The sequence below is a fragment of the Corylus avellana genome, chromosome 5, assembly GCF_965113065.1.
Source record: "Corylus avellana chromosome 5, dhCorAvel1.hap1.2, whole genome shotgun sequence".
Classification (NCBI taxonomy): Eukaryota; Viridiplantae; Streptophyta; class Magnoliopsida; order Fagales; family Betulaceae; genus Corylus; species Corylus avellana.
In genome coordinates, this window is record NC_142494.1 from 21,342,119 (window position 1) to 21,368,166 (window position 26,048).

Consider the following 26,048-nt stretch of genomic DNA (forward strand, 5'->3'; position numbering starts at 1 on the left):
AAAAAAAAAGTGTCAGAGAGTTGATGAATGTGCAATTTGGATTCTAGTGTTTTATCAATCTTTTGATCCAAAAAACATTACAACTATTTCATATTAATAATATTTATCTATGATTGATAATATTAATCCCTAGTAAAATGTCCCTTGGCATGCAATCCACTATACTTATGGCATCTAAACAATTATAGTGGAGGGCATGTGAGCGACTTGAATCTTACTCATTTGATCTTATTTCTCCCTGGCATTTCAAAGCCAAAGGGCACAGACCACCCACATTGAACGGAATCATTGCCAAAATGATGACAGAAACAGATCCATAGAATGATTGCATTTTGTGTGGTGTGGTATATTACACTCTATATCCACTGAACACAATCAAATAGATAGAGCACATGGAGCACAATTATTTTACCAAGGATATACCAAAATTGAGTATGTAAAAGTCAAATGGTATTAAGAATGAATTAATCATAATTTGTGTAGCTTTAAGGCGCATAAGAAATGATGGATACCCACCACCAGTGACATAAATTACAAGAAATGGGTGAAGGCCCAACAAGTGAAAAAAAAAAAAAAAAAAAAAAAAAAAAAACAGAATCACAGATGTCATTTAGACCACAGAATATTGTACTAAAAAAAAAAAAAAAAAACCAAGTATGCGCACCTAAACTAAATGTGTCTCACAAAATCAGTAGCAAAAGCTCAGCAAAAAGTGTAAATCAGAGCAAAGAATTCCACCAGCAGAGTGAAATACAGCTTGGAGTTTCCCCTTAAAATTGATGCTGCAGAGTTGGTGGTGTTTGGTTCCCTGAAAGTGCAAACAAAAGTAGAGTCAGAGAGTGCAAACAATTGTGTGTATGTGTGCGTGTGTGTGAGAGAGAGAGAGAGAGAGAGAGTTCTACAAAAAGTTTTTAGGCATACTTGGATAAGTGCTGGAGTGCACCACAATATAAGACATTCCCAGGTGCAGTAAATTCCGTTTCACCATTTTCCTCAGGATTGACTATTCTCATATAAGTTTCTTGGCCTAGATACCATCTATCAAGATTTTCTGTTCTAATGTTCCATGCTCCAGCATTGTCAAGAGAGACGAGGACCGCAGTCCATGCCCCAGGGAAAACCTACACAAAAGGAAAACTGACAAGTTTAATACAAGACATAAAGTTAGGCTTTTTAAGATTACCCCCTAAAAGATTCAGGCAGCGGCACAGCAACTTCATTAGCAATATAAGAACACCAGGGGGGGAGGGGGAACAGTCATAAGATTTTCAATGTCTCAATATATGACATATGACTCGAAAAGTTGGAAGAAATTTATTCACATAGCGGCATTAAGAATTACTTGCCCAAATTTTTTTAGTAAGATCCAAAGTTCACCATATCCTTCTTCTTTTTTGGGTCATAATTCCACCAGACCCTTCTAACAAATGAGGTTTGGAAAATTAATTAAGAAAAAGAACAAGAAAAAGAAAACTATGTTATGTGAAAAAAACCAACCTGAGTAGTGCTGCGAGCAATTGCGTCCCACTTATTATATCTACTTCTGCTGTCTTCTGTCCACTCACCAAAGTCGAAACTGCATTCAGGTAAATCATTTTCTTAAATGCTAAACCTTTAGGGTAAAAGAGACACTATAAACAAAGGAAAGATTCTTACCCAACCACAAAAAATGAATAGCCATCTATATGAAAACTCTGCACTACAGTGTCATTGTTTTGAAATATGACTTCTATGAATCCCTTATATGTAGCATTAATAACAGATCTGTCGAGCCGGAGGGTTCGGTTAAGTGGCTTATTGGGGAAATCAAGCTTATATTCTCCCTTCACTTTATACTTGTCAGCAAGCCTGATTGGTGTAGCAGGTTTGACAAATGAGATCCCATTGAGTGTAGCTCGAAGTGTCCCATTGATCAATACTGGTGGCACAGTCTTTATCACGTATGTTTCCGTCACATTAATCGAACCATAGTGAAAAGACCCTTGTGGATTAGGGCGAGCCCCACTTGCAGATACATTTTGCCTAAACAATATAGAATGGAGATTTAAATCAGTGAAACTAAATAAAAATGAAACTTAAAAGCATGAATACCATCTAACTGTGGCATTGAGAAGGTAGTTGGTCAAAGCATTTTGTAATTTTAGGCTTGGTTACAGTCAGTGATGTCATGAGAAACAAGCTATCCTAAATATCAAACTCCAAAATAAACTTGACGTTATGAAAACAAACCTGATGCTTAATGCCTGGTTTATTGGCCTTGACTTGTCATAAATATCATTTGGCGGGTCGGGCAGAGGACCAGTTGCTGGTCCTTTAGAGTTGGAATAGTGTAAAACGGCAACCCCAGTCACTCTCTGCCAAAGTGATTCATTCACAAACCTAGCACTTGCCACAATGTAGTAATCAGAACTTGCATTCTGATCCATGGTGACCAAAAATGAATAAGATTGCCCAACATGAATATCTAAGTCTGTAAAATTTTGTTGTACTGTATAGAATCCTTCTGTTTCTGCTAGAGTCAGAAAATGGTTTTGAATTCTAAAGTTCAAACATGTTGAAACTCCAACATTGTGCACCCGAACTCGATATGTTTTTCCTGCAAAACATAATGCTATGGTCAATTAATACTTCAAAGACCTGAAACCGTGCACCAAGAAGCAATGAACAATAAAGAAAACAACATCATAAAATGTAAAAAATAACATTAAAAAAAACTAAAAAAAAAAAAAACTAAAACTAGAATAGGATGATGTAGTATGGCCAATCCCGACATCCACATCTGTGTGTTTCCACAGACTTCTACGTTCTCAGACTGATGTTATAAGTGGTCCAGGATTGAGATTTTGTGGACCATTGGGAACCAAATGAAAATTAATGATTAAGATTTAGTGGGGCATTTTCTTTTTTTAAAAAAAGGAGCAGGTCAAGAAGTTGAATGAGTAAAATGGAACTTCGAAGTTCCAACAAAATCACCAAACCTAAAACACTAAGTATAAGAGGGAAACTTAGGCAAATAACTGATAACCAGATATGATAATTTACACCCAAGAGCCAGAAGAAACCAATAAGATGTGGAAACATGTTCTTCCAGCTGTAGAAACCAATAACTGATAAACAAGATCTTCCAACAAAGCAAAGAAAAATAAAGAGAATGGTTCTACACATTTTCCTGATAAATGCTGGGAAAACATTACCCGGATCAACTTGAATGGTTTCATACTGGATGCCATCAGGTACAAGAGTGGTGTTGTATTGGTAAGGTCCCTTCCCATTGATGAGAACTCCATCAGGCATCCCAAGGTCGTTTCCAGCATCAAGGGCCGACCGCAGTGCCTACAATTCAAAAAAATGAGACAGTAGTAAAGTTAAATCCTATAATCCCACTGCAACGTTCATAAGCGAAGGTCAAACTGACAACAACTACTAACCGTATGATTCCGGGTATACCAGTCACCAATCATAATGATGATATCCCCATCTGGCTCTGCAAAAGGAATGGCGATTATATCCCGATTATTAATAATGAAAGGACCAAAGCCGCCAGATGCTCTCTGCAAATTGAGAGAGGGGAAGTAGAAAAAGCTCCCAATTTGATCCTTGACTTGAAATTGATAAGTCCAATTCCTTTTCGGATGAATTGGACAATTTGTGCCAAGAAGACCGTCCTGCCATGAATTACGCCGCATTTGAATTCCAGGCCTGTAGCAACAATTAATCCCAAGTTTGTCATAGAACTCTCCATATAAAAATTCACGATTTAAAAAAAGTTAAATAAAATGCTACTGTGTTGAAACCAACCATGTCATTAGGAGATCTTCATCCAAATCATTCCATACATTGACAACAACATTGTAATTAGTAGTAGAATTGATTACAGGACCTGGAAACTTCTCATTAATTGCTATAACCTGCAAATAATAATTATTAAAATCAGTAAAGTCACTCAGATTTTGATCAACACTACTCTTTTTGATTCAGTAAAAATTGAAACATAAACCATTGAAAGAAAAGTTAAAAAGAAAAGGTGAGCAAAAACATGTAATGGCATTAAACAAAAAGTAACAGAAAAGCATGTTTCTTGAATGTGAATTATATCTAAACAAGACAGGCAGACACATACAGAAGACCAGACCTCTCAAGCACGTTTCTTGGATGATGAATTATATAATTATACAACTTAGATAGTAACAGTAATAATAGTTGAAGCAATGACTATGATAATCTAGAATGAAATGTTGGGTCCTAATTTACATTAACTGTACGCAAAACCCATATCTAATTCAGCAAAACAGATAACCGAAGAAAGAGGGTAAAGAAAAGAAAAAAAATAAGCAAAAGCCCAATATTTATCATCTATATCGATATTTTGACTGCGTCACCTATACTCAAAGCCTAGTCTCTGATTCAACTAAATAAAAATAATTAATTAAAAAATAAAATGAACAAACCAGAAAAAGAAACATCGGAGAAAAAACATAAAATCCATAAGAAATCCAAAATCTACTCCAACATCTTTGTACCTTAATCTATGTCAATAATAATCAATTTCCATCTATCAGTTGCAACCACATACAAAATATGAAAATATAGAATGCTAATTATAGGGAAGAAAAAAAAAACTAAAATCCCAGGACACTTAAACCCCACAGATTACTAAGAAATACATAAAAATACACAAAACCCATATAGAAAAATGATTTATCAATGGAACTCAAACAATGGTTCTGAAAAAATATATACTTTTATGTATATCCCTTCTTCACAATCTTCGGAGAAACCAAGGACCTGTAAATAAAGAGAGAGAGAGAGAGAGAGAGAGAGAGTTAAGTAGTGAACCTGTTGAGGAACGCCGAGAGGGGAGGCAGTGATGTAAGAGACATGAAGGTCATAAAAGGCGTAGGGGTCAGCAGCAAAACAGAGGCTTGGAATCAGAGCAATGTGGAGCAAAGAAAACAGAGAAAACAGAGAGACCCCCAACAGAGCCATTAACTTACTTCGGAGTTTATGGAAGTGAGCTAAAGCAAAGAAAAGTCCTTTGAGATTTGGCGGAGGTTTACATAATATTTCTGAGGCTGTATTATATTTCTGAGCCTTCTTAGTCTGTAAGAAAGAAAAGATACTAGCGGGTAAGGGTCGCCATTAAAACGACCTCTGTTTTTGGAAATTTTGCTCAAGTCCACGTCCCATTACCGGTTACTCGCTAAGCCAGTTGAATTTAACCTCTGAGATTTTGCCAATCCCACCCACTTTATTCTTTTATTTATTTTAGTTTACTAGAAAAGGAAAAAGACGAGGAGGGAGAGAGTAAATCTGCCGATCCTCTACTTCAATGACCAATTAACTTTTTCGCAATGGGATTTTTTCAGAACCAAGTGGAGCCTTTTTTTTTAAAAAAAAAAAATCAATAAGTATCACAGCAATGACGCCATTCAATTTTGTTTTTTTCATAAGGAAGAAAAAAAAAAGGGCACCATTTAATATTGAGATTTATATGTCAATCTATATGTTAGATTATCTCAAGGAAGAAATAAAATTAACAGGTTGTTTGGAATTGCGTTTGAGAAATAGAGTTTTTAAGTCAAAAAAAGTTTTTGGGCAAGAGCTTCATTTTTTAGGGCCTGTTTGGGATTGAGGGGCCTAAAAGTACTTTTAATACTCAAAAAGTCAAAAAAGTACTTGTTTGATAAAAAAATTAAAAACGTTTTTAAGGGTCTAAAAAACCTAAAAATTGTCAAAACACACTTTTGACAAAAACTTAAAAATAAAGCTTTTGCCCAAAAGCTCTTTTTGACTTAAAAGCTCAATTTCTCAAACGCAATCCCAAACAGACTCTTAGGTTTTTGCCAAAAGTGCGTTTTGGCCATTTTTAGGCTTTTTGAACCCTTAAAAGTGCTTTAATTTTTTTATCAAACGAATATTCTTTTCTTTGAATAGACTTTTTGAGTGCTAAAAACACTTTTAAACCCCTCAAATGCAATCATAAACAGGCCCTAAGTAATATTATTCCACGGAACCATAATTTTTTTTTATCAAAAGGAGTTAAAGCATGAATGAATAAACAAATTTAATTTTAAATATGAACCAAGTTTAATTTTTAGGCTGAAATATATAACTATAAATATAAAATGGTTAAATACCAAATACCCCCTGGGGTTTGGTAACTTTATTTTTACCTCCTAGAGTTTCATTTTTATCACAAGACCCCCCTCGGGTTTTGATAAAGGACCAAGTTAGTCTATCCGTTAGTTGACCGTTGGGATTGACACGTGGATCAATCAGATATTGACACGTGGCATCTATTTAATTTTTTTTAATTAAAAAAAAAAAAAGAAAAAAAAAAGAAAAAAAAAAAGGAAAAAAATTGGGGGTGGCTCGGCCACCCCCTTTGGCCATGGGCGTGGCCTAGCCAGTAGCCACCCCCATCTGGCCGGATGGGGGTGGCTCTTGGGCTCCAAGGGGTGCCGAGCCACCCCCAATTTTTCCTTTTCTTTTTTCTTTTCTTTTTTTTTTTAAAAAAAAATACATTTTTTTAATTTAAAAAAATTAAATAGGTGCCACGTGTCACATCTGATTGGTCCACGTGTCAGTCCTAACAGTCAACTAACAGATTGACTAACTTGATCATTTATTAAAACCCTAGGGGTAAAAATAAAGTTACCAAACTCCATGGAGTATTTGGTATTTAACCCAATATAAAAATATTTTAATTCTACATATATTCAAAACCAAGAAATGGGGCCTGGCTCTTGGTCTCTCTCTAGTTCTGTCACTGCAGTCTTTGTTTGGCAAAGCATTTTCCCGTTGATACTGTAATTGATGTAATTTGATATTAAAAAAAAAAATTAATAATTTTTTATATAAAAAAATTGAAAAAGTTAAAAAGTTTTGTTTTGTAATAATTTTTTTTATTTGAATAATAATAAAAAGTAAATGATGTGATATAAGAAGTGAAAAAAATTAGAATATTTTGAAGGTTAATTTTTTTTTGAAAAATTGTGCATAAATGGTAACAAAAGAAAAGAAAGACTTTGCCTAATAGCTTTAAATTAATCAATATTTTGCAACATGATAGCAAACCTACCACATAATATTATGCATAACAATGAGAAATAAAATATGGCTTCACTTTTTTCTTTGAGCAATAATTTTTGTTTTCTCTTAAATATTAGGATTTACAACCTTCAACATTCACTCTAATGATCATTACAAACTTGACAAAAACTAATACCTACATATCCAACAATTACCAAATCAAGATTCCCATAGTTTTTTTTAATCAATAAATTTGGCCAAAAAAAAAAAACATTTCTAAACCATTGTATATCTCTTCATCACATTCATGTTTGGGAGTTGATTATTAGTCATGATTTTGCCTAAATAATAAATATAAATAGACAATTATTAGTCATGATTTTGCTTTGCCTTCATGCCAAAATTATAGCCCTCAAATGATGTTAAGGAGTGTCATAGGCTTCCACCTGCCTTCTTGGCTCCTTCCCACTGTAAAATATTTTAAGAAGAAAAAGAAAAAAAAGGTAAAAAATTCTGTAAAATAAATGTTTATTTACCGGCTGCTGCCGGTCACATGTAAAGATGGGTGACAGCCAAGAGTCAGCCCTTCAGTGCTCGCACAAGTTTCGGCGTCTGGTGCTCCCTTTGTTTCCGGAATTCCTAACGTTCACATTTTCTTTTCTTTTCTTTTCTTTTAATGTAAGCAATAAACCCTAACGTTCACATTTTCATATTCTGAAAAAGGTGTCCACATGCACAGCCCATAGCCCACACCCCAATATCTTACTCTTGCTCTTATTTTATTTTTATATTATATTCTAATCCTTGGTGTTATTTTATTTTGCAGATAAGGCCAAGCCAAATCAACCGGCTTGCGTAGGTTGTTTAGGGTTTTCCTTCTTTTTTTTTTTTTTTTTTTTTATCAAGTGAAATCCAAAAAAAAAAAAAAAAAAAGACAAAAGAAAAATCTTGAACGAGGATTCGGGCAATTTTTCAGTTTGGTAATCACGTTATGGCCAATTTAATTTCATGGTAGAATCAATTTGGATGTAAATACTAAATAAATGCATATATAATTATATAATTAAGTAAGTAATGTTATTGTCGAATGATGTTACTTTAATGGTCATAAGTTATAATTCCCGGTGTTCATTTCATATTTGTTATGTGAGATGTGTATGATAGGTGCTCTTAATGTTTTTTGGTCCTAGGTAGATATTACTTTCTTAAAAAGCAAAAAAAAAAAAAAACGGTATTCCCTATTTATCTCACCTGTTTTTTAGAAAATAATCCACCTAATACTAGAAGAACACCATGAAAATACCAGGAGAGTACCAAACATTTTTTTTTTTTTTAATATATGTGAGTTTCACAGATTTAATGATAGATTTACACTCAGAAGTGTGTAAATCTACTATTGAACCTCACAGATTTAATAGTCGATTAAGGGTCCGTTTGAGATTGCGGTTTCAATAAGTACGATTTTAAAAATTGCGTTTTTAAAATTGCAAAAGCGTTTGTTAAATCATGTTAAAAACTATTTTTTTTAATCAAATATTTGTTATGCGAAATCCTAATTTTTGTTTAAATTCGCATTTTTTCAAATAAGTACTCTCTAGCCTGCTTATAGAAATCACAGATTTTTTTCCTTATTTTAAATTAAGTATTTTTTAAATCACAATGCCAAACGCCTTCCGTTTTACGATATATTTTAAAAACGTAGATTATTCTTTCGAAATCGAAATCTCAAACAAACCCTAAAAAAAATGAATAAAAGATGTATACGGGTGTATTCCTTATTTGAGAAGTACAATAGCTAAAATTGGTAAATTGAAAACTATTCTTTGAAAGTTTATTAATTAATATATATTAGATGTGTATTATAAATAAAGATTATACTACACGGTATTTTCTAACTTTATTTTTTTGCTAACCAGGTGACCAATATGGTATATAATTTGATTTCGGTATGTGTTGATTTTATGTACAAAAATAAATTATATACATAACAAATTGAAAACAATCTCCGCCATTTATTTCTGCATAGGACTTGGAATACTATCGCTGAGTTAGTATTAAGTTATGACTCTAACAAATGAGAAATGTTAGAGGTAATAAATTTTTTTATCAAGAAATGAGTACTAATATATATGATGTTAAGCTTATTTATTGAAGATAATCAAAACAATTAATAAAGAAAAATGCTACATGTATCAATGAATAAGTTCCACATTAGTTAGTACTCATCTTTTAGTAAAAGATTTGGTACCATAGTATTTCTCTTAACCAATAACTCTTAGGTTGAGAAAATGGTAACGACATGGCAGCATGTCAAGTATTAATGCTAGAAAGAGGACTAGAATCCTCCCTTGTGTCCTTTCAAATGTAACGTGGCTTTTAAAATCATCTATTGATCAAAATTCAATAATAATCATTTCAAATTCAATAGTAATTTTAAAAGCCAAGTCATATCATAGAGGAAACAAAAAAGACTCTAGTCCACTTATGTGAGTGGATCCCCTAGATTTGATTTTGGACACTTGTCTTATATCTAAATTAAAATAGGTGAAAATGGGAGGCTTTGAGACTGGAGCTCGAAGGTAAGCCACTCCCGATGGGTAGAGAAATTATTTAATATTCTTTCATCATTCTCTTAATCTTTTTCGTCCTTGTCTTTTAAAAACCAACCATTAAATTTATAAGACTCACATAAAAGTGAATCCCACATAGATGTAACAAAAAAGATGACATCATTTTGCAACAATACAAACATCCATAAACATCCTGTGTTTCTCTTCCTCCAACTAGCAAAAACCACTTAATTTAGACGACATAAGCCTCCAAACCGTGCTAAAAAAGGATTTGCCTTTAAGTCTTGACAAATCAATCTTATTGCTCAGAGAAAGCGCAAGAATCATATGTAACACGACACAGTTTGCAAGTGTAGGGCAACATTTTCAAAATAGGCCTTTGTGGGTTTAATTTGTGGTGCCAATTGATGATTAAAATAATACATTGCTTTTTTGTTTGTCTGAGCTAGGTTGTACAACTGACATCAAGTGGTGGGATCTTCACGCCAACACAAAATAATCTACCCTTTGTTTTTTTTTTTTTTTTTTTTCCCTAATCAAATCATCAACCCCTTAATAAGCAATCTAAATTAATTCATGCTCATGCATCAAGCTCGTCTTATATATTCCTAGGAAGTTGTCTTGTGATTTGGGATCTGCCTTTTGAAATTGGGCGGGAAATGTGAGGTGGCCTATGTTGGGGTAGGGTTTCTTGTTCGAGCGAGAGACTTATTGTCCAACTCGTCTGCTTGTGCAGGGAGCCCTCTCTCCTCACTTTTTGGCAATTTTTCGTGTTTCTTTTCTTTGAACAGGGAGAGAGAAGTGCATTACTAATCTCGATGCCTTTTGAATGATGTAAACAAAAACAAGTATTCATATTTCTTAATTACTTGATTTTGACCTAAACATGTCCTATTAGTATTGTTTAATTGAATAAGTCTATGGTGAACAATCACTAGTGGCAGTGGTTCAATAATCTCACCCATAAAGTTCGGCACGTAATGGAAAATCACTCACACAAGCTTGATAGTGATTAGTATTAATCGCCTTAAAATCATTGATATCTTGATGGGGTTAGCTAAGGTTATGACTTAGTTAGTCTTGAGAGAGTGTACAGTTTCTGCCGTAAGCCCCTCCTGAGCAATTCTCAGTGAACAAGTACTACTAGGGTCACGCTCAAATAAAATAATCACAGTTAATCCCCCATAACCTTTTGCTTAGAAAAAAAAAAAAAAAATAGAAAAAATAAAAGAGGTCTATGTTGGACAACAGGCTCCTCGAGCACTTGGAAGACCAAGGTATTATTATTTTTAATATATTTGAACTCTACTTGTAAAATGTCAACCACCAAAATCTGGGGGGAAAAGTGTTAAAAAAAAAAAAAAAAAAAAAAAGGAATATTCTTGGAATGAAATGGGCAACAAGGCTCAAATGATGTGTGAGCAGTATAATCTTGGCCCTCCCATTACCCCCATTTAATTTTAGTGCCTCAGTATATATATATATATATACTGAGGCACTAAAATTAAATGGGGGTAATGGGAGGGCCAAGGGGGATAGAGACTCAGAGAGCATTATGAATTTAGATAATGGCATTGGCAACACCAACATATTGGCAATACTGATATTGCTTTAGAAAGCTTAACCAAGAGCAATTAAAAGTCATCATCATGCCTGCTGCCTCTTTCTCAAAATAATTTTAGTGGGTGCTTAGAATATATTATTATTTATTTAAATAGAAAAGAGCCAAATTCCCTGCTGTACCCTTTTTTTTTTTTTTTTTCATTTTCCTGGTAATATATAGCTGGTAAGAATTAATTTTTCTTTATACTTCTATAATTATATATCTTCAAGATATGGGGTGGGTCGGTTATTAGGATAATGCAGAAGGAAGCTTCCAAATCAGCCACTATCGACTTCATAGATAGAATTACTTAGGATATGAAGAAAGAGAGAGAGAGAGAGAGAGAGAGTCAGAGAGAGAAATAATTATGAAATTGCCATTTGCAGTGCTCCATGGGATGGGTTTAGTGCTTTTGGCCAGGTCAATTAAGCACGAATTGACCTTTCACTTCAAGGCAACATCTTAAGCCAATTCAAAGAACAATAATATGGTGTTTGAGAATTGAGAATAGAGAATACTAGAATGTCATAAAAGATCAAATATTTTAGTGCATGTCCCATAAAGCAACTTATGCAAGTAGCTTTGGTGTCAAACTAAAGGGAAATCTCCCCTTATAACTAAAAATAAAAAAATAAATAAAATAGCCATTGTATTAAACTAAGAAAGTTGTCGATCAATCACTAAGGCTCTATTTGTTTTGACATAAAACATTTTTTTATTAAAAAATAGTTTCAATGGAGGCAAAAATTGGTCGATAACTTCCTACGAATACCATAGGCCAGCCATCGGAGCTCGTAGGAAACGACCATCAGCCGCATAGGATTCGAGCACCGATTTTCAGCAATTGGTAACAAATAATGAAATGCAAGAGAATGTGTACAATAAGGATAAGCTAACTCAAACTTGAATAATAGTTTACATTTTATTAACTATTTTATAGAAATTAAAGAAGGTTTGCATAGTCAAACGAAAATGTTTTTCAATTTGACCACGGCTTTTGATTATACCAAACACTGAAAAATAAGAGAAACATTTTACATCGAAATAAGCGGAACGTAACTTGCACATGCACATGGAGGGTAATTGAGCTTTACAAGAATCTAAAATATTGTGTTTTACATCTTTCAACTTCGTACATAATATTAATATTATAGTTTAGACAATGAAACCAGAAGAAAAACATAAGGAAATAATTGTTTATCAGTCCTAAATTATTTCGTGTTAGTAAGATTATCTTAAAAAGATCAACATTGTTAATTTAAAGTTTAACCCAACCATAATTTTCAAATTAAATGATTAAGATTTTATATATTTCTTTTAAGAATTCAATATTTAATAAACAATTGCATGTTGTGTTACGTATACTTTTATTATTTTTAATCATATCTTTTGAAAATATGTTTATTTTCTCTCTCACTTAAGTACCTAAAATCTTGACTCGTTCATGTTTGTGGCTTCTTTTTTTTGAACCAAACAAGGAATCTTAGTTGCTGAATCACATGTGTACATGTTGCAGTGGGCTTTATTTTTTCTTCAAATACGTAGAACATGCAGAAAAACAAAATTTAATACCTTAATTAACTCCAAATTGTTCGAAATTTCAGCTGTTGTCTCCAACATTCTTCTTAGGCGTACGTTATGATTAAATATTTTCCCTACAAATACATGGGTTTTATTCTCTGTAACATATGAACATCCAAAGGAAGGTCAAAGAAAAGAGAAAAAGTATTTTTTAAAAATCCAAAAGGAAAAGTAGATATAAAATAAATTAAAGAGGAAGGGTTCCCCAGAAGAAATGTATTTATATAATTTAGAGCATAGTCTTGAGTCTTGACCCATAAAGTTCGCAGTAATTTGTTGCATCGATCCTTCCAAAGAGATGAGAGGAGCCATTAATATGAAGCAGTCAAATCCTTTTAAAAAGTTGGAATTTTTAAATAAAAAAACTTTAAGAATAAGCTAACGGTCGAATGCCGACCGGGCACCTCCATTGTTGCCGCCTGCCGGGTCATTTAATTTAATTATAAAATTAAAAAGAACAAGGAATATCACGATGAAGATTTTTATTTAGTACAATAAGTACATGCCCAACTCATACTAGACCCGAAAAGGGGGGAAAAACAAATATTTCTTAAAATGGATCAAAGCTTTTGCTTTAATTTTCAATTAAAGGCCACAGATCGGGAAAAAGAAAAGGAAGAAAGAAGAAGAAGAAGACGACAAGATTATTTGAATTCACAACCCATATTCCAAAAGTGCTCTCCTTGGCTTGATTCACCTGACTGGTAAAGTGATTTATATATATATTTAATTGTATTTACACTGAATAATATTGCATATGTGGGCAAATTTCTTGCTAAATTAAGTGTGGAACTTATAATTTTTACCCAATTATCTATTGAAAAAAAAGATAATGTTTTAAACTTATTGAATTGCCTAAATGGTATCACATGTTATTATTAATACCTGGCATGCGTCAATTGAGATATGAGAGAAATTGAACATGCTAAAAGGGGCGCAAACTCAGCTGCTCGTACTTTAGGTAGGGATGCTGTTAAATGTGTTACAGACAGAATTTGGGTTGAAGAAATTTCAAATTGCATTTATGGTATTGTAATCGGGGAGCATTTTGCCCGTGTTTGATTCTTATTTTATTAATAAAGAATGCAATTTGTTTTTTTTTTTTTTTTTCTTTTAAAAAAAAAGGGGGCTATAGGTCAAAAAATAAGAGGAAAACCCTCGTCCTAACTTCTAAGCAATAAGTTAAACAATGGGCTGATTTAGAGATGTTATGGGCTTTCCAGATGGGCTGATTTATGATCTGGGGTTGGGACAGAAATATTATTGGGCCAAAAACAATGGACATAAAAAGTGAAGAGGGAAAAATGGACACCCAAGCAATACCTGATCTGCTGGGCCTGGCCCAAGTTGCTGCTGCCAGCGGCTCCAGCAGGACCTTCAATCCGACAGACTTGCGAGTGATGACAACTAGGACATAGTGGTGGATGACGGCCAATGACAATAGTTCACTGCTGCTGCTAGATTTGCTCCACCTGAGCTCACGATCATATTCCCCTTTGCTCCGCATCGTATTATGGCCCCAATGCGCTCACATTCAGCTTTTCTTTGCAACAACACTTGATCCATACCATACGTACATCTTTCATCAACGGATTTGAGGCCAAGTTCACTTTCAAATTTGGTTTTACGTTGCATTAGATTGTTGCCAGTCTGAGCTCATAGCGAGGCTATTCTCTCTTGTCACACGGGATCTCATCTTCTTCATCAACGATTTTGCACGCCAAGCTCACACTCTTCTCTTGATGCTTGTCGCACTAGATCTCGTTCAACACAAAGAAACAAAAATAGCCAATTTTTTCTATTTTCAAACTCAAACTTTCGCGTAGAGTTGGAGGTGGAATGTTAGAATAAGTTTCATATTAGTTATTATTTAATTTCCTTCTAGGTCTATTAGCAATTATCCACCTTTTTATTTATTTTTCTATTCTAAAAAAGGGCAGAAGGGGGAGACGAGAGTGACTACTCTACTTGAGCATGACTATAATATTACTTGCTCGATGGGAACTGTTGATACCAAATATTTTTAGAAACTCAATTAGAGGGCCCACTCGAAATAAGAGGCTCACGACTTGCTAAATCACTAAGGAACTAAGCCCAAGCCCCTGCAATCTGGGCACGATCACTTAGTCATCGCCTGGTCCGCCCCTAAATCATGCAGTTATACGACATCTTATGCTAACCCGATAATCAGGAAAATGTAACCATTCTCCAACAATCCAATCTGGGAGTAACAACTCAAATCAGGGAACAGCAAACTCAATCTCCTAAAAAAAGTCCAGGTGCATGCTAAATCACCAAGTGAACTACCTTACATATTATCATGGGGGAAATCGTTTAGCCACCACCCCAAGAATCAAGGGAATCAAGTGAGAGTCCCACAAAGACTCTCACTCTTAGCTACTACTATAAAAAGAGTAGCTTGTCACAACGATAAGGACACAATGAATTATATACTCAACTACTCTCAATTCATTATCTCTCTATTATTATCTACTCTCATTTCTACTCACATTATAACTTAGGCATCAAGGGTGGAATGACCACCACACCCCCCACTTCGTGGCCTTCCACTACTGTTCTATTTTTCTCTTAGCAGGCTTAGGAATCAAATTGCTACCAGAGTTGACAACTGTCTCAACAGTTAGTGCCGTCTGTGGGAAACGAGGATGATTTAGACAATCCAAAGTTCAAACAAGAGAAAGTCACGAATGGTAGCTACGAGATCCTGAGGCCAAATCGGAAATCCTTACAACATGATGAACGATTACACCATCCCTTCACTCCACACCAACTGGGGAATCTTAACCAACACAACACGGAAACAATGAGGCTCCAAGTACAACAGAGCTTCGAGAATCAACACAAGTAAAAGGATTCGTCAGACGCAAAAAAAAAATCATCATGAACGACCCGATGGACTTGAAGGGCCGTTCCTCACCGATGGACCTAAAGGGCCGTTACTCATTGATGAACCTGAAGGGCCGTTCCTCACCAACGGAGAAGGCGGGTCAACCGACGCCAGGATGGATGCTTTCCAAGTCAAATTGGAGAATATGACGCAACAATTGAGTGGCTCACACAAACTTTCTAGTGATAGCTTCTGAGGAATGGACTTATCTTTCACCAAGAAAGTATGCATGTATTTGCCCTCACGTCTCAAATCAGCGTCCAACCACGTCGTCTTGAATTTGCGCCCAAATCAATAAACAGGGAAAGTTCGAGATAGCCACACCAGGAAATGGGTTTAAGAAAGTGTTGATCTTCGTGAAAATCAAGATAAGTTTATACTTTGCGTTCTCTTTCTTATTTGCTTACTTGTAGCAATTTCCAATTTATTGAGACGAATTTTTGGCAACATTCATATCTAGTCTATTTTTGACAGTAAAGAGATATGATCATATTTTGTCTTTTTAATTCATTGCCTTTAAAATCTTAAGAGTAACAAGGGTTTGTATAAGAATACATGTCTATCTTTCTGATCTATTGATTTTGCATAAAAAGAAAATGTTTTTTTTTTTACCTTGGCTATCGTGAATTTCATTGACAAAGGAATAAAAAAAAGACATTAAAAAAAATTGTGAAAAGCATATATATATATATATATATATATGGGAAAAATGTGGCTAGCTTTAGTGGCATTCTTATCCCCTATGTTGTTTTGCTAATACCATTAATTATGCTTTACAACAAGCAATTGTATTTCATTAAAATAAGCCATGATGTTACTCTCATACATGTACTGGGATACTACGCCCAAGTGGCATGCCCCTGGAATGTCTTAAAGAAAGTTAAATTTCAAAACTTTCGAGCTATATCGTGTACAAGTGGATGGGAAACACCTCTTTTGCATATGGCAGATAAGTTCAAATATGTGCCTCATATATATAGTTACTTAGATTATGGTGCACTCAATCTATATTCAAATGAAATTTATTTCTCTATATTGTCATTTCTTTCATTTATATGAAGTCTCGTATTGCATTGAAAATTTGCAATACAATTTAAAAAGCTCTTGGAGCTAGTGTCTCATTTTGTGCAGACAAAAGATAATAACTCCGAGAGAAACTCACGGTTGACGACCCAGATGAAAGAGTGGTCATCCCCGCCCTAATGGGAGGAAAATGTCCTCATAGTCCATTTATGGCCGACATGGCACGCGATCCACCAAGAAATTTAGAAGAGCTCATGGTGAGAGCCGAAAAATTTATCAACGCCGAAGAAATCATAAAGGCTTTTGCAGAAAAAGCCCGAATAAAGAAGTCTCTTGAAAGAAGGAAGGACAGTCAGCGGTTCAGGATGGATGTACGGACCCGCAGAGCAGAAAATCGTTTCGCAACATACCTTGCTCTTTAGTAGAGTAGAACCAGGCAAAGCACTATTTGTTTATCTGGCGTCTTCAGCCACAATCGTAAGCTCCATTCTTATCGTGGAAGATCAAAAGGCATACTCAATAAAAATGGCTAACTAGTAAATCCAGCGGACCGCTAAGGATGTCGGACAACTAGTAAATCTAGCGGACCGCTGAGGATGTCAGACAACTAGTAAGTCTAGTGGACCACTAAGGATGTCAGACAACTACTAAGTCCAATGGACACCTACCAAATTCGGCGGCTTTATCAACATGTTCTTTTTTGTTTTTCTTCAAATTTCCAATCTCTACTTCTGCTTAACATCAACTTCAGGTTTTGCTATCATTTATTTGCTATTATACGTTTTCTCAATTGTGATTACTAACATTGCTTCTTTAAAAAAATTGGCTAATGTACTACTAACCACTTGTAAACACAAAGCAACGTAAGCATTGGAGAGTCCCAGGTAATCCGGGGATGCTGTCCCAAGACTAACTCCAGGCGGACCACTCAACGGTCACACAATCTCTCTCTCTCTCTCTCTCCATCTTCAAAAGAAAGAGTGCACACCAATGTATCAAAGGTAACTCCACATACGTTAAACCACGCAACGGTGATGAGCCAACATCCTGTTCGGGTTGGTAAGGATATACCCCGTATTTACAAAACGGTACTCATTTATACAACTAGTTAAAACACTGTCAGGTAGCCATCAACAAATTAAATGCCTCCGTTCAAATAACAGAAAACTAAAAGGTGAACATCCCGCTTGGGTTGGGAGGCGTATGTGTCGTTTGCTATAAAACACACTTACCTATGCAGTTAGTTAAAACAGTGTCCGAGTAGCCTACATATCTCTCCATATTCACCGGTTTCACAATGTTTGGACTCTCATGTTAAAATTTAGAAGTCCTCTCCTACACACAAAAAGAGACGCCATCACGTTCAAACTCAAAGGCACAGATACAAAGATTTGCAAGAAAAGAAATCTCCACATGGGCCAGCAAGGGTAACTCCGGCAAACGGTACTCCCTTGTGTAAGACCTATAAAAGTCTTACTTACTAAAGTACAAACTTATATACATACATACATGCATACATACATCCAATCATGCATCTATTCATACATGCATCAATACATTTACCTTCGGACTCATGCTCTAAACCTCGTACTACTCAAACAGTGCAAGAGTATGCCTACATACAAAAAGGCCATCTTCGGATTAGTGCAGAGTTTTCTTGACTTTGGCGGAGTATGCTCGGATCAAATTCAAAGAAATATAAACAAGATTTGCAAAAACAAAGGTAACATTTCGGGTGTGGATAAAAGAAACTTTATTCGCATTAGGCCACCATTGTGACCTAAGGGAATGGCGGGTTACTGTTGATACCAAAGATTTCCATAAGCCTAACCAGAGAGCCCACTCCAAATAAGAGGCTCACGCTCACTAAATGTAACATCTCACCCCAATGACACGCAATATTATCCATTTTTGGCTTCCCCGAACCAGACTTCCCAGGAGGTCACCCATCCTGGTATTACTCTTCCAGAAACACGCTTAACTATGGAGTTCTGATGGGATCATGACCATCATGGCTTTAAAACGCGTTGTTGTCATTAAGGGTGTAAGTATACATTTAAGTACATCCCCATCTCTATACCCAGGCGATGTAGAATGCCACCATCACCCACTCTTAGGACCCAGCGTCCCTGCTGGCGACCTTCTTGGGATTAGCCCATTCTTGGCGTCCCAACGAGTGCCCGCTAGTGACCTTCATGGGCTTGTGCACGCTCTCCCCATCTTAGGCTGGGCAATGACTCTGATACCATTTGTAACACTCCACCCTAATGACACACAATATTGTCCAAGCCCAAGCCCCTGCAATCTGGGCACGATCGCCTAGTCATCACCTGGTCCGTACCCAAATCATGCAGTTATTCGCCATCTTATGCTAACCTGATAATCAGGAAAGTGTAACCACTCTCCAACAACCCAATCTGTGAGTAACAAATCAAATCAAGGAATAACAAACTCAATCTCCTAAAAAGAGTCCAGATGCATGCCAAATCACCAGACGAACTACCCCAGAGATTATCATTGAGGAAATCGTTTAGCCACCTGCTCAAGAATTAAGGGAATCAAGTGAGAGTTTCACTCAGACTCTCACTCTTAGCTACTACTATAAAAAGAGTAGCCTGTCACAATGATAAGGACACGGTGAATTATATACTCAACTACTCTCAATTCATTATTTCTCTATTATTATCTACTCTCATTTTTACTCACATTAGGCATCAGAGGTGGAACGCCCACCACACCCCTACTTCGTGGCCTTCCACTACTCATCCATTTTTGCTCTTAGCAGGCTTTGGAATCAAATTGCTATCAAGGTTGACAATTGTCTCAACAGGAACGAATGACAAGATGGGCATAGATGGTGGGAACCATAGGCACTTTCTCAAGTTAAATTGATCTGGAACTTGACCTAGCCCCATTAGGTCATTAGTGGGACCCGAGGTGATTTACACTAATCAGGTATGAGATTTTCATCTCAAGAGTCAAACACATATCATAGTGTATACCTAACTGCATGGAATCCCCTACCTTGTTTGGTTTATATCTCATTGTTTATCATACTATAATTCCTCTATAAATACCATATATTGTAATAGATTTCACCATAGTTTAATATAATAAACTATAACATTAACTCTTGTTTTATTTCTATGCTTCTGCTTGCTCTTACATTATATATTTTATTTTATATTTCTACATCAACAAAATAGGCTCATCTCGAGGACGAGGAAAACTATTGTGAATCTTAATTTTTGTGGATCTTTTAGGTTGAGTAGTATTTTCAAGACGTAGATACCAGAGGAAACAAGATTACAAAGAGACCTAAGGAAACAAGTCAGTTAGGTCAGTTGAACAGACACCTAAACAACAAAATGCATTGCAGTATGGGTAGGCAAAAATTGTAACATTCCAAAATTATTATTTGGATCAAATCCAAAACATATCCTCATGGCATGACTAGTTGTCTACAAACTAAACGACATTAATCCAACCAAAAATGAAATAACGGTAAGACACATTTGGAAGCCACTCGATTTCACAGATTTGGCAAGCATCGAATGACAACTAAATGGAACAAAAAAAAGAAATTTAATATAATAGATTGAAGCAGGATTGCAAGGAATATTTCACTAAATTTGGTCCAATGGGAAAGGGTGAATAAATGCAGAATTCATCTGCCATATCTTAAGTGTGGCCTTCACATTCACACTAGTTGCATTGTTGAATAAAAACAATCGTGTTGCTCCGTAAATTGCTTCTGTTGGATAAACCCGTGATGTGATCACCGTCCTTCCTCCTTGAGCAAAGCTCTCCACAATTGAATGGTCAACCTGATCATTAACAATGCATGCAAAGTGTTATAATCTTAAGGACCTTCAACAATACCTTCTAGTCCAACTTTGAGATGACAAAGATTAATCTAATGAACTTACCAACACTCTCATGGAATATTTTTCATCATCAAGCACAGGAACTTCGCTTCCATAAATTTGATTAAAAACACTAGTAGCCTTTGTTGACCTGCATTAACCAACATCTCAAATGATGAATTAAAAACAATCATTTTAAGTTAGAAATTAGAAATGTGTCAACAAAGAAACTAAGCATATATACCTTCTTTCATCTGCACAAAAGTAAGTCTTGAGATTACCATCACTTGAATTGGCAAGGCGGAAATAAATAGGGGTGAGTTCAGAGAGTGTTTGGTCAGCAATAACCAAGAGGCCAAATGGTCCCAAATTGCGTCTCTCAACAGCACCGCCATTGCAACCTCCATCAGTTTCATTACTCTCATCCGATCCTAATGACTCTATTTCAAAATCGGCGAATATGTCCAACTGTCAACATTTTTCAGAACAATTATGGTAAGCAAAAAGTTATTACCATAAGAAAACAATCATGTGTAGAGTATTCGAATTAACTGTAGACGAACCTGTGTCGCTGTGCCAATGTCTAGCTCCACAATTGATCCAGGTTCGACCAACACACCATCAAAGTCTGTGCTGTTTAGTCTCAAGCTCTCTACCTCTTCCACGGGCCATTGAAGAATGTTGGTGCCGGTCTTGTTGTCAAACAACACAGTCCTTGGAATGGTCTGTAGAATGCATCACGAAGTTGTGTTTGTATTTGGAATTACTTTTAACTTATTCTTATTAAAAAAAAAGCTCCCAAAGGCTTAGCATGATAGGTTCTTGCAAGTATAATCAGTGCATGTGTTAGAATCATGTAAAAAAACTTAAAAAGTGTTTTTAGTTCATAAAAGTTGTTCCGAGTAAAAATGGGTTCATTTGGTAAATAACTTTAAACGTATTTTTTTTTTTTTTGGTTCTAAAAGGCTGCAAATAATAATAATAATAATTGCCAATTACAATAGACAAACAATAAAAGAAGAATTATACCTGGAGAGATGCCCACCCCTTTTCCAAATCATCAGTTTCGGTATCAGTTTCATTAATCCATCCCCATAGGATCCGCCTCTCCTTGTTCGGGTCATAAAATGTCTTTGATGCATAGTACCTTCCATAGTCATACCGCAAGCCGATACCCACATCCTTAGCCGGGTTATCGGGTACCCATGTATCGTTCTCTGAAAAATAGGTTCCAAGTGCATAATGATCTAGCTTTGTATCATCCAAACTAGCCTTTAATACATACTTAAGTCCCGGACCATTTGCTGACGTATCCAAACCGGTGGTCCCATTAATTGAAACGGGATAAAAGTCCACGCATTCCCACATACCCGTTCCAGGAACCGCATGCAAGACGTGATCCAATAGCTCATATGTGGTAAAGTTTGTGGTTGTATACACTAGCGAAATACCTGTTTTATTGACTTTGGATCCAATTGTGACCCGCCACTTTCCATCGGGTCCAAGCCATCCGGTAGTTGGGTCACGAAAATCTTTAGGGGCAATTCCAGTTGGGGGGATCAAGACTGGATTACCCGAGTACTTGACCCAATCCAAGAGGAGGGGATCAGATAGGTTGGCAGGGTATGCAAGATTTTGAACCTGCACGTAATTATCTGTGTCCCCGGTATACAACATTACGATTTGGCCATCTGGAAGCACGGTCGCAGACCCAGTCCACACGCCATTCCAATCATACCATTTATCAGGGACCATCGCAAGTGGGAGATAAAGCCAGTGGATCAGGTCAACTGATACGGCATGACCCCACGTGATGTTGCCCCACACAGCCGAATCTGGGTTGTATTGGTAGAATAGATGGTACCATCCCTTGTGATACAATGGACCTGCAAGCACACAACATTATCCCATTTTCAAGTTACGAAATTAACTTCATCATAGTAATATAAATAAAGAAAAGCATTCATGTCCATTCAAGGATTATAATTGTTAAGTTATCACTTGTCTAAAAGCTTAAACTTATAGAGATTGATGAATTTAATTATTTGATTTACATTTTACTATTTTTTCTCACGTGTAGGCCTAAATTTCATCTTAATAAGTGATGCATAACAAGTGAAATATTTAATTAAAATAGAAGATGAATGACCAAAAAAAAAAGGTAACCTCTACTTAAATCATGAGTATAAAAAATATTTTCGGTTAAACAAAAAATATTTTTTATTGACTATTATTTTTTGTCTCACTAAATACTAAAAAAATACAAAAAAAAAAATCTATTTTACCAAAATCATTTTACAAAAAAACAAACAAATCCTTATAGTATTGTTTATGGACAAAGATTCCATCAATTTATTAGAATTTGGACAATAATTATAAAATAACTCTTATAAGACTGTTCATCGGATCATCAAACAACAATTTGATTTGGATAAGAATACTAACTTTTAAGACCTAAACAGTAAAATTGACTGTACAAAATCTACCCCGTGGTTCGTATTAATTATTGTAATGCTACGTGGCCTAGTACGATTGGATACTAGAATTTAGTGGGCAAATCGAACCAAAGGAGAGCCCCGATCCACGTGAATCCACCGCCACATCCAGCAAAGTCACTGCGTCGATTTGAATCTTGGCATTCGGACAAGCATACAGGTGGACCCTCGTAAAGAAGCCAATGGCCAACAAATCCTGCCAGTAGGCATTTGCTTCTGATTGGTCCAAAAGCACTGCCCCTTTGTTGTTGTCTTATTTTAAAAGAGGAATAATACACAGCCCAAACTTATTTTAAAAGAAGGGCCAAAATAAAAATTATTGCTTCATAAAATTTTTTAATTTTTAATTTTGTTATTTTTTAAATTAAAAGATAAGAAAAAAATTTCTGAAGCAAAATACAGTTTTTATTTTTTTAAAAATACCAAAATAAAATAACCAAAATAAAAATTATTGCTTTAGAAAATTTTTTTATTTCTAATTTCGTTATTTTTTAAATTAAAAAATAAGATAAAAGTTGACTCAAAATTGAGCAAAATAGTTATGCTTTTAACTTTTTTTCATTTTAAAACGCATTTCACATATAGAGAATATATGTTGATTGGTCCAAAAGGGGAAGAGAGAAAGGTGAGTAGGCCATACCATCATAACCATATGGCATGGGTGGCATGTTTGCCACCCATGCCATTTTATCAACTGATCAACTAATCTTAGCCGTCTATCATGGGAGCCATTTCCCAATAAAAGAAGTCAAAGAATTCGACGGTTTCTATCATCCTACCGTTCAAGCTAATATTATCAACTGTTTAGTGGATAAGAACTTGCCACGACAGTCGACAGACCCACCCATGCCCTTGGAACTAACTTCAAAACCAGGTACAATAAATTCATCAACAATAATAATATTATCAATTGTTTTGCAATTTATTTTCCTTCTATTAATATTTTCTCTATGAAATTTGTAATAGAAAAGAGAATTGTATTATGAGTTATGACACTCAATTAAGAAATAAGTAAATGACTTGATGCAATTTGCCAAATAAGGAAAGAAAAAAACATAAAGTGCTTTTGTAAGGGGGCTTACCATCAGGATCTGAAGCGGAGCCAACAAGAATCACCCCCACCAAATAGCAAAGCAAGATGACAAGAGAGAAAACAGGATTAGCATCACAAACAACAAAAATTATGCTCGTGAAAAAAGTAATAATTATTAAAAATTAAAAAAAAAAAACTAGGAAAGTTTAATCATAAAGCTAAATCTAACCTACCCATTAAAAGAAAAGAGTTAAAAAAAAAAAAAAAAAAGAAAAAAAAAATTGAAATAATTTGAAGCACGTTCTTTGATGTTACATGTTACTTTTGTTGAAGAAAGTAAGAAAAATTGGCTGTACCTACCATTCATCCAGTTCTCTTCAGGTTGAAAATGGTAGGCAGTTCGCTGCCAAGAAAACATAGCATTTGTCCAATTGTAGGAAACTTCATCACCGGAAAGGGACGGGTTGGATTTCGCTGACACCCCTTCTGCCACCCCTCTTGCAACCGGCCTCGAAGCGTCGGAAAACGATGCAGTTTTTGACGTCGACAAATGTCCCCGGCCTCTTTCAGCTGCATCTAAGGGTTGTTGGCTTTGGCTAACGATCAATGCGACCAATGACACGAGAAAAACGACCGACGTAAGGATCACAGCAAATACCCTCAAGGGCCGCCGGGGACTTACTGGGGAGGAGTGGCCGTCCAGTAAGGAAGTGTAATGGGCATCCCCAAGATAAGAGGCGGTGGATGTTTGGGGAGGGTTGGTCTCCATTTTCTGCTAATGTGGGTGTTTGATGGCGCTAGTAGAGGAAATGAAATGGGGCTTTAAATAGAAACAGAGAGAGACAGGGGATGGTGTAAAATTGTAAATGGGTAATTTTTTTTTTTTTTTACTGAGAGTCATTTGCGTGGTAGATCTTACTTGGGGAGGGACTATTTGGAGAAGTATATATGCATATATTGTGTAATTAATTAAATGGGTGAACTTTTTAAAAAAATTTCCAGTCCAAAGGCTTCGGAGTAGATTGCTGGGTTGGTGGGTAAATGTGTGGATTGGTAGTTGTCCAATTTGGTTGGAGACAGAGACAGAGAAAGAGAGGACAATCATGTGAGTGCACAACTGTCTACGGTAAAATGTGGGAATAAATAGGAGTTAAGGAACAAGAGTGCTTGGGACATTATTTGTGAATCTTGAGCTTTTTAGTTGTTTTTTTTACAAAAAAAAAAAAAAAAAAAAAATCTTGAGCTTTAAATAACGTAGCAAACGATTTTGAATCAAGCTTTATCATCCGGGTAGAGGAACTTAAAATTTGAACTTGCATGAAAAGTGCAATGGTAATATTTATTCATGTTGTTTGGCCTACAAGATCCTTAATTAGTTCTTACCTTCCGGTCAAAATATGAGACTAGTTAGTAGCTACTTTAAATTCAAAAGAATTGTGTTGGAGCCAGATTTGTTCGGTCCAATGGTAAGTTATATCGGTGGTTATAGCCTGTCAGTTCCGACAAGAATTTTCTCAGTTTTAAATAAAAAGTGAGGAGATTTTAATTTTAATTTTTTTTACATGTCTGTATAAAGAGAGAGAAATAGTGTAAGAAAATTCGAATTAATGACTTTCGCAGCTTCGCTTTATGAGGCGTAGTCTTCAGTCGATTGAGTTACTCCTTGGGAAGATGAGATTTTGGTTTCAATACTTCATTTAATGGCTATTGTTTTATGGAAAAATGTTTAATTTTTAATTTTTAATTTTCTTTTTTCCCATCTCTTAGTCCATTATTGTACACAAGAGATGGACAATCCATTATCTACCAAGATATTTTGTAAGAAGACATGGGAGGATTGATTTGGATTTTTATTCTCTATTTTGAATTTTACATTATGTTCTTGGTCACACAAAGTTGAGTTTCGTACGTAAAATGTTGTTGTAGCAAATAGCAAT

The 26,048-nt window shown here is 35.4% G+C and overlaps 2 protein-coding genes across 2 annotated transcripts; both read right to left on the reverse strand.

Moving 5' to 3' along the window:
- Positions 1-432: 432 nt before the first annotated feature.
- LOC132181151 (monocopper oxidase-like protein SKS1) lies at positions 433-5,152 on the reverse strand. Its single transcript, XM_059594237.2, has 9 exons — positions 4,837-5,152; positions 3,799-3,908; positions 3,429-3,699; positions 3,195-3,333; positions 2,230-2,596; positions 1,657-2,022; positions 1,498-1,576; positions 922-1,121; positions 433-808 (listed from the first exon to the last, which is right to left on the reverse strand). Exons 1-9 carry the CDS (start codon positions 4,984-4,986, stop codon positions 703-705), a joined length of 1,788 nt encoding a protein of 595 aa, XP_059450220.2. The 5' UTR covers positions 4,987-5,152; the 3' UTR covers positions 433-702.
- A 14,958-nt stretch (positions 5,153-20,110) lies between these two features.
- LOC132180805 (acid beta-fructofuranosidase 1, vacuolar) lies at positions 20,111-24,927 on the reverse strand. The gene is made up of 7 exons (XM_059593766.2): positions 24,472-24,927; positions 24,161-24,169; positions 21,613-22,469; positions 21,147-21,308; positions 20,828-21,051; positions 20,647-20,734; positions 20,111-20,544 (listed from the first exon to the last, which is right to left on the reverse strand). Exons 1-7 carry the CDS (start codon positions 24,878-24,880, stop codon positions 20,344-20,346), a joined length of 1,950 nt encoding a protein of 649 aa, XP_059449749.2. The 5' UTR covers positions 24,881-24,927; the 3' UTR covers positions 20,111-20,343.
- Positions 24,928-26,048: the final 1,121 nt, after the last annotated feature.

Bases quoted from the DNA above. Each gene is read 5' to 3' on its own strand.
- LOC132180805 (XM_059593766.2), bottom strand. From the start codon at position 24,880: ATGGAGACCAACCCTCCCCAAACATCCACCGCCTCTTATCTTGGGGAT. The intron at 21,309-21,612 runs GTATAATTCTTC...TGCATTCTACAG, and splicing joins AGGGGTGGGCATCTCTCCAG to ACCATTCCAAGGACTGTGTT. The intron at 20,735-20,827 runs GTATATATGCTT...TGGTTAATGCAG, and splicing joins TTTTGTGCAGATGAAAGAAG to GTCAACAAAGGCTACTAGTG.
- LOC132181151 (XM_059594237.2), bottom strand. From the start codon at position 4,986: ATGGCTCTGTTGGGGGTCTCTCTGTTTTCTCTGTTTTCTTTGCTCCAC. The intron at 3,700-3,798 runs GTTGGTTTCAAC...TTGTTGCTACAG, and splicing joins GAAGATCTCCTAATGACATG to GCCTGGAATTCAAATGCGGC. The intron at 1,122-1,497 runs GTTGGTTTTTTT...CCTTTTGTGTAG, and splicing joins TTGCTCGCAGCACTACTCAG to GTTTTCCCTGGGGCATGGAC.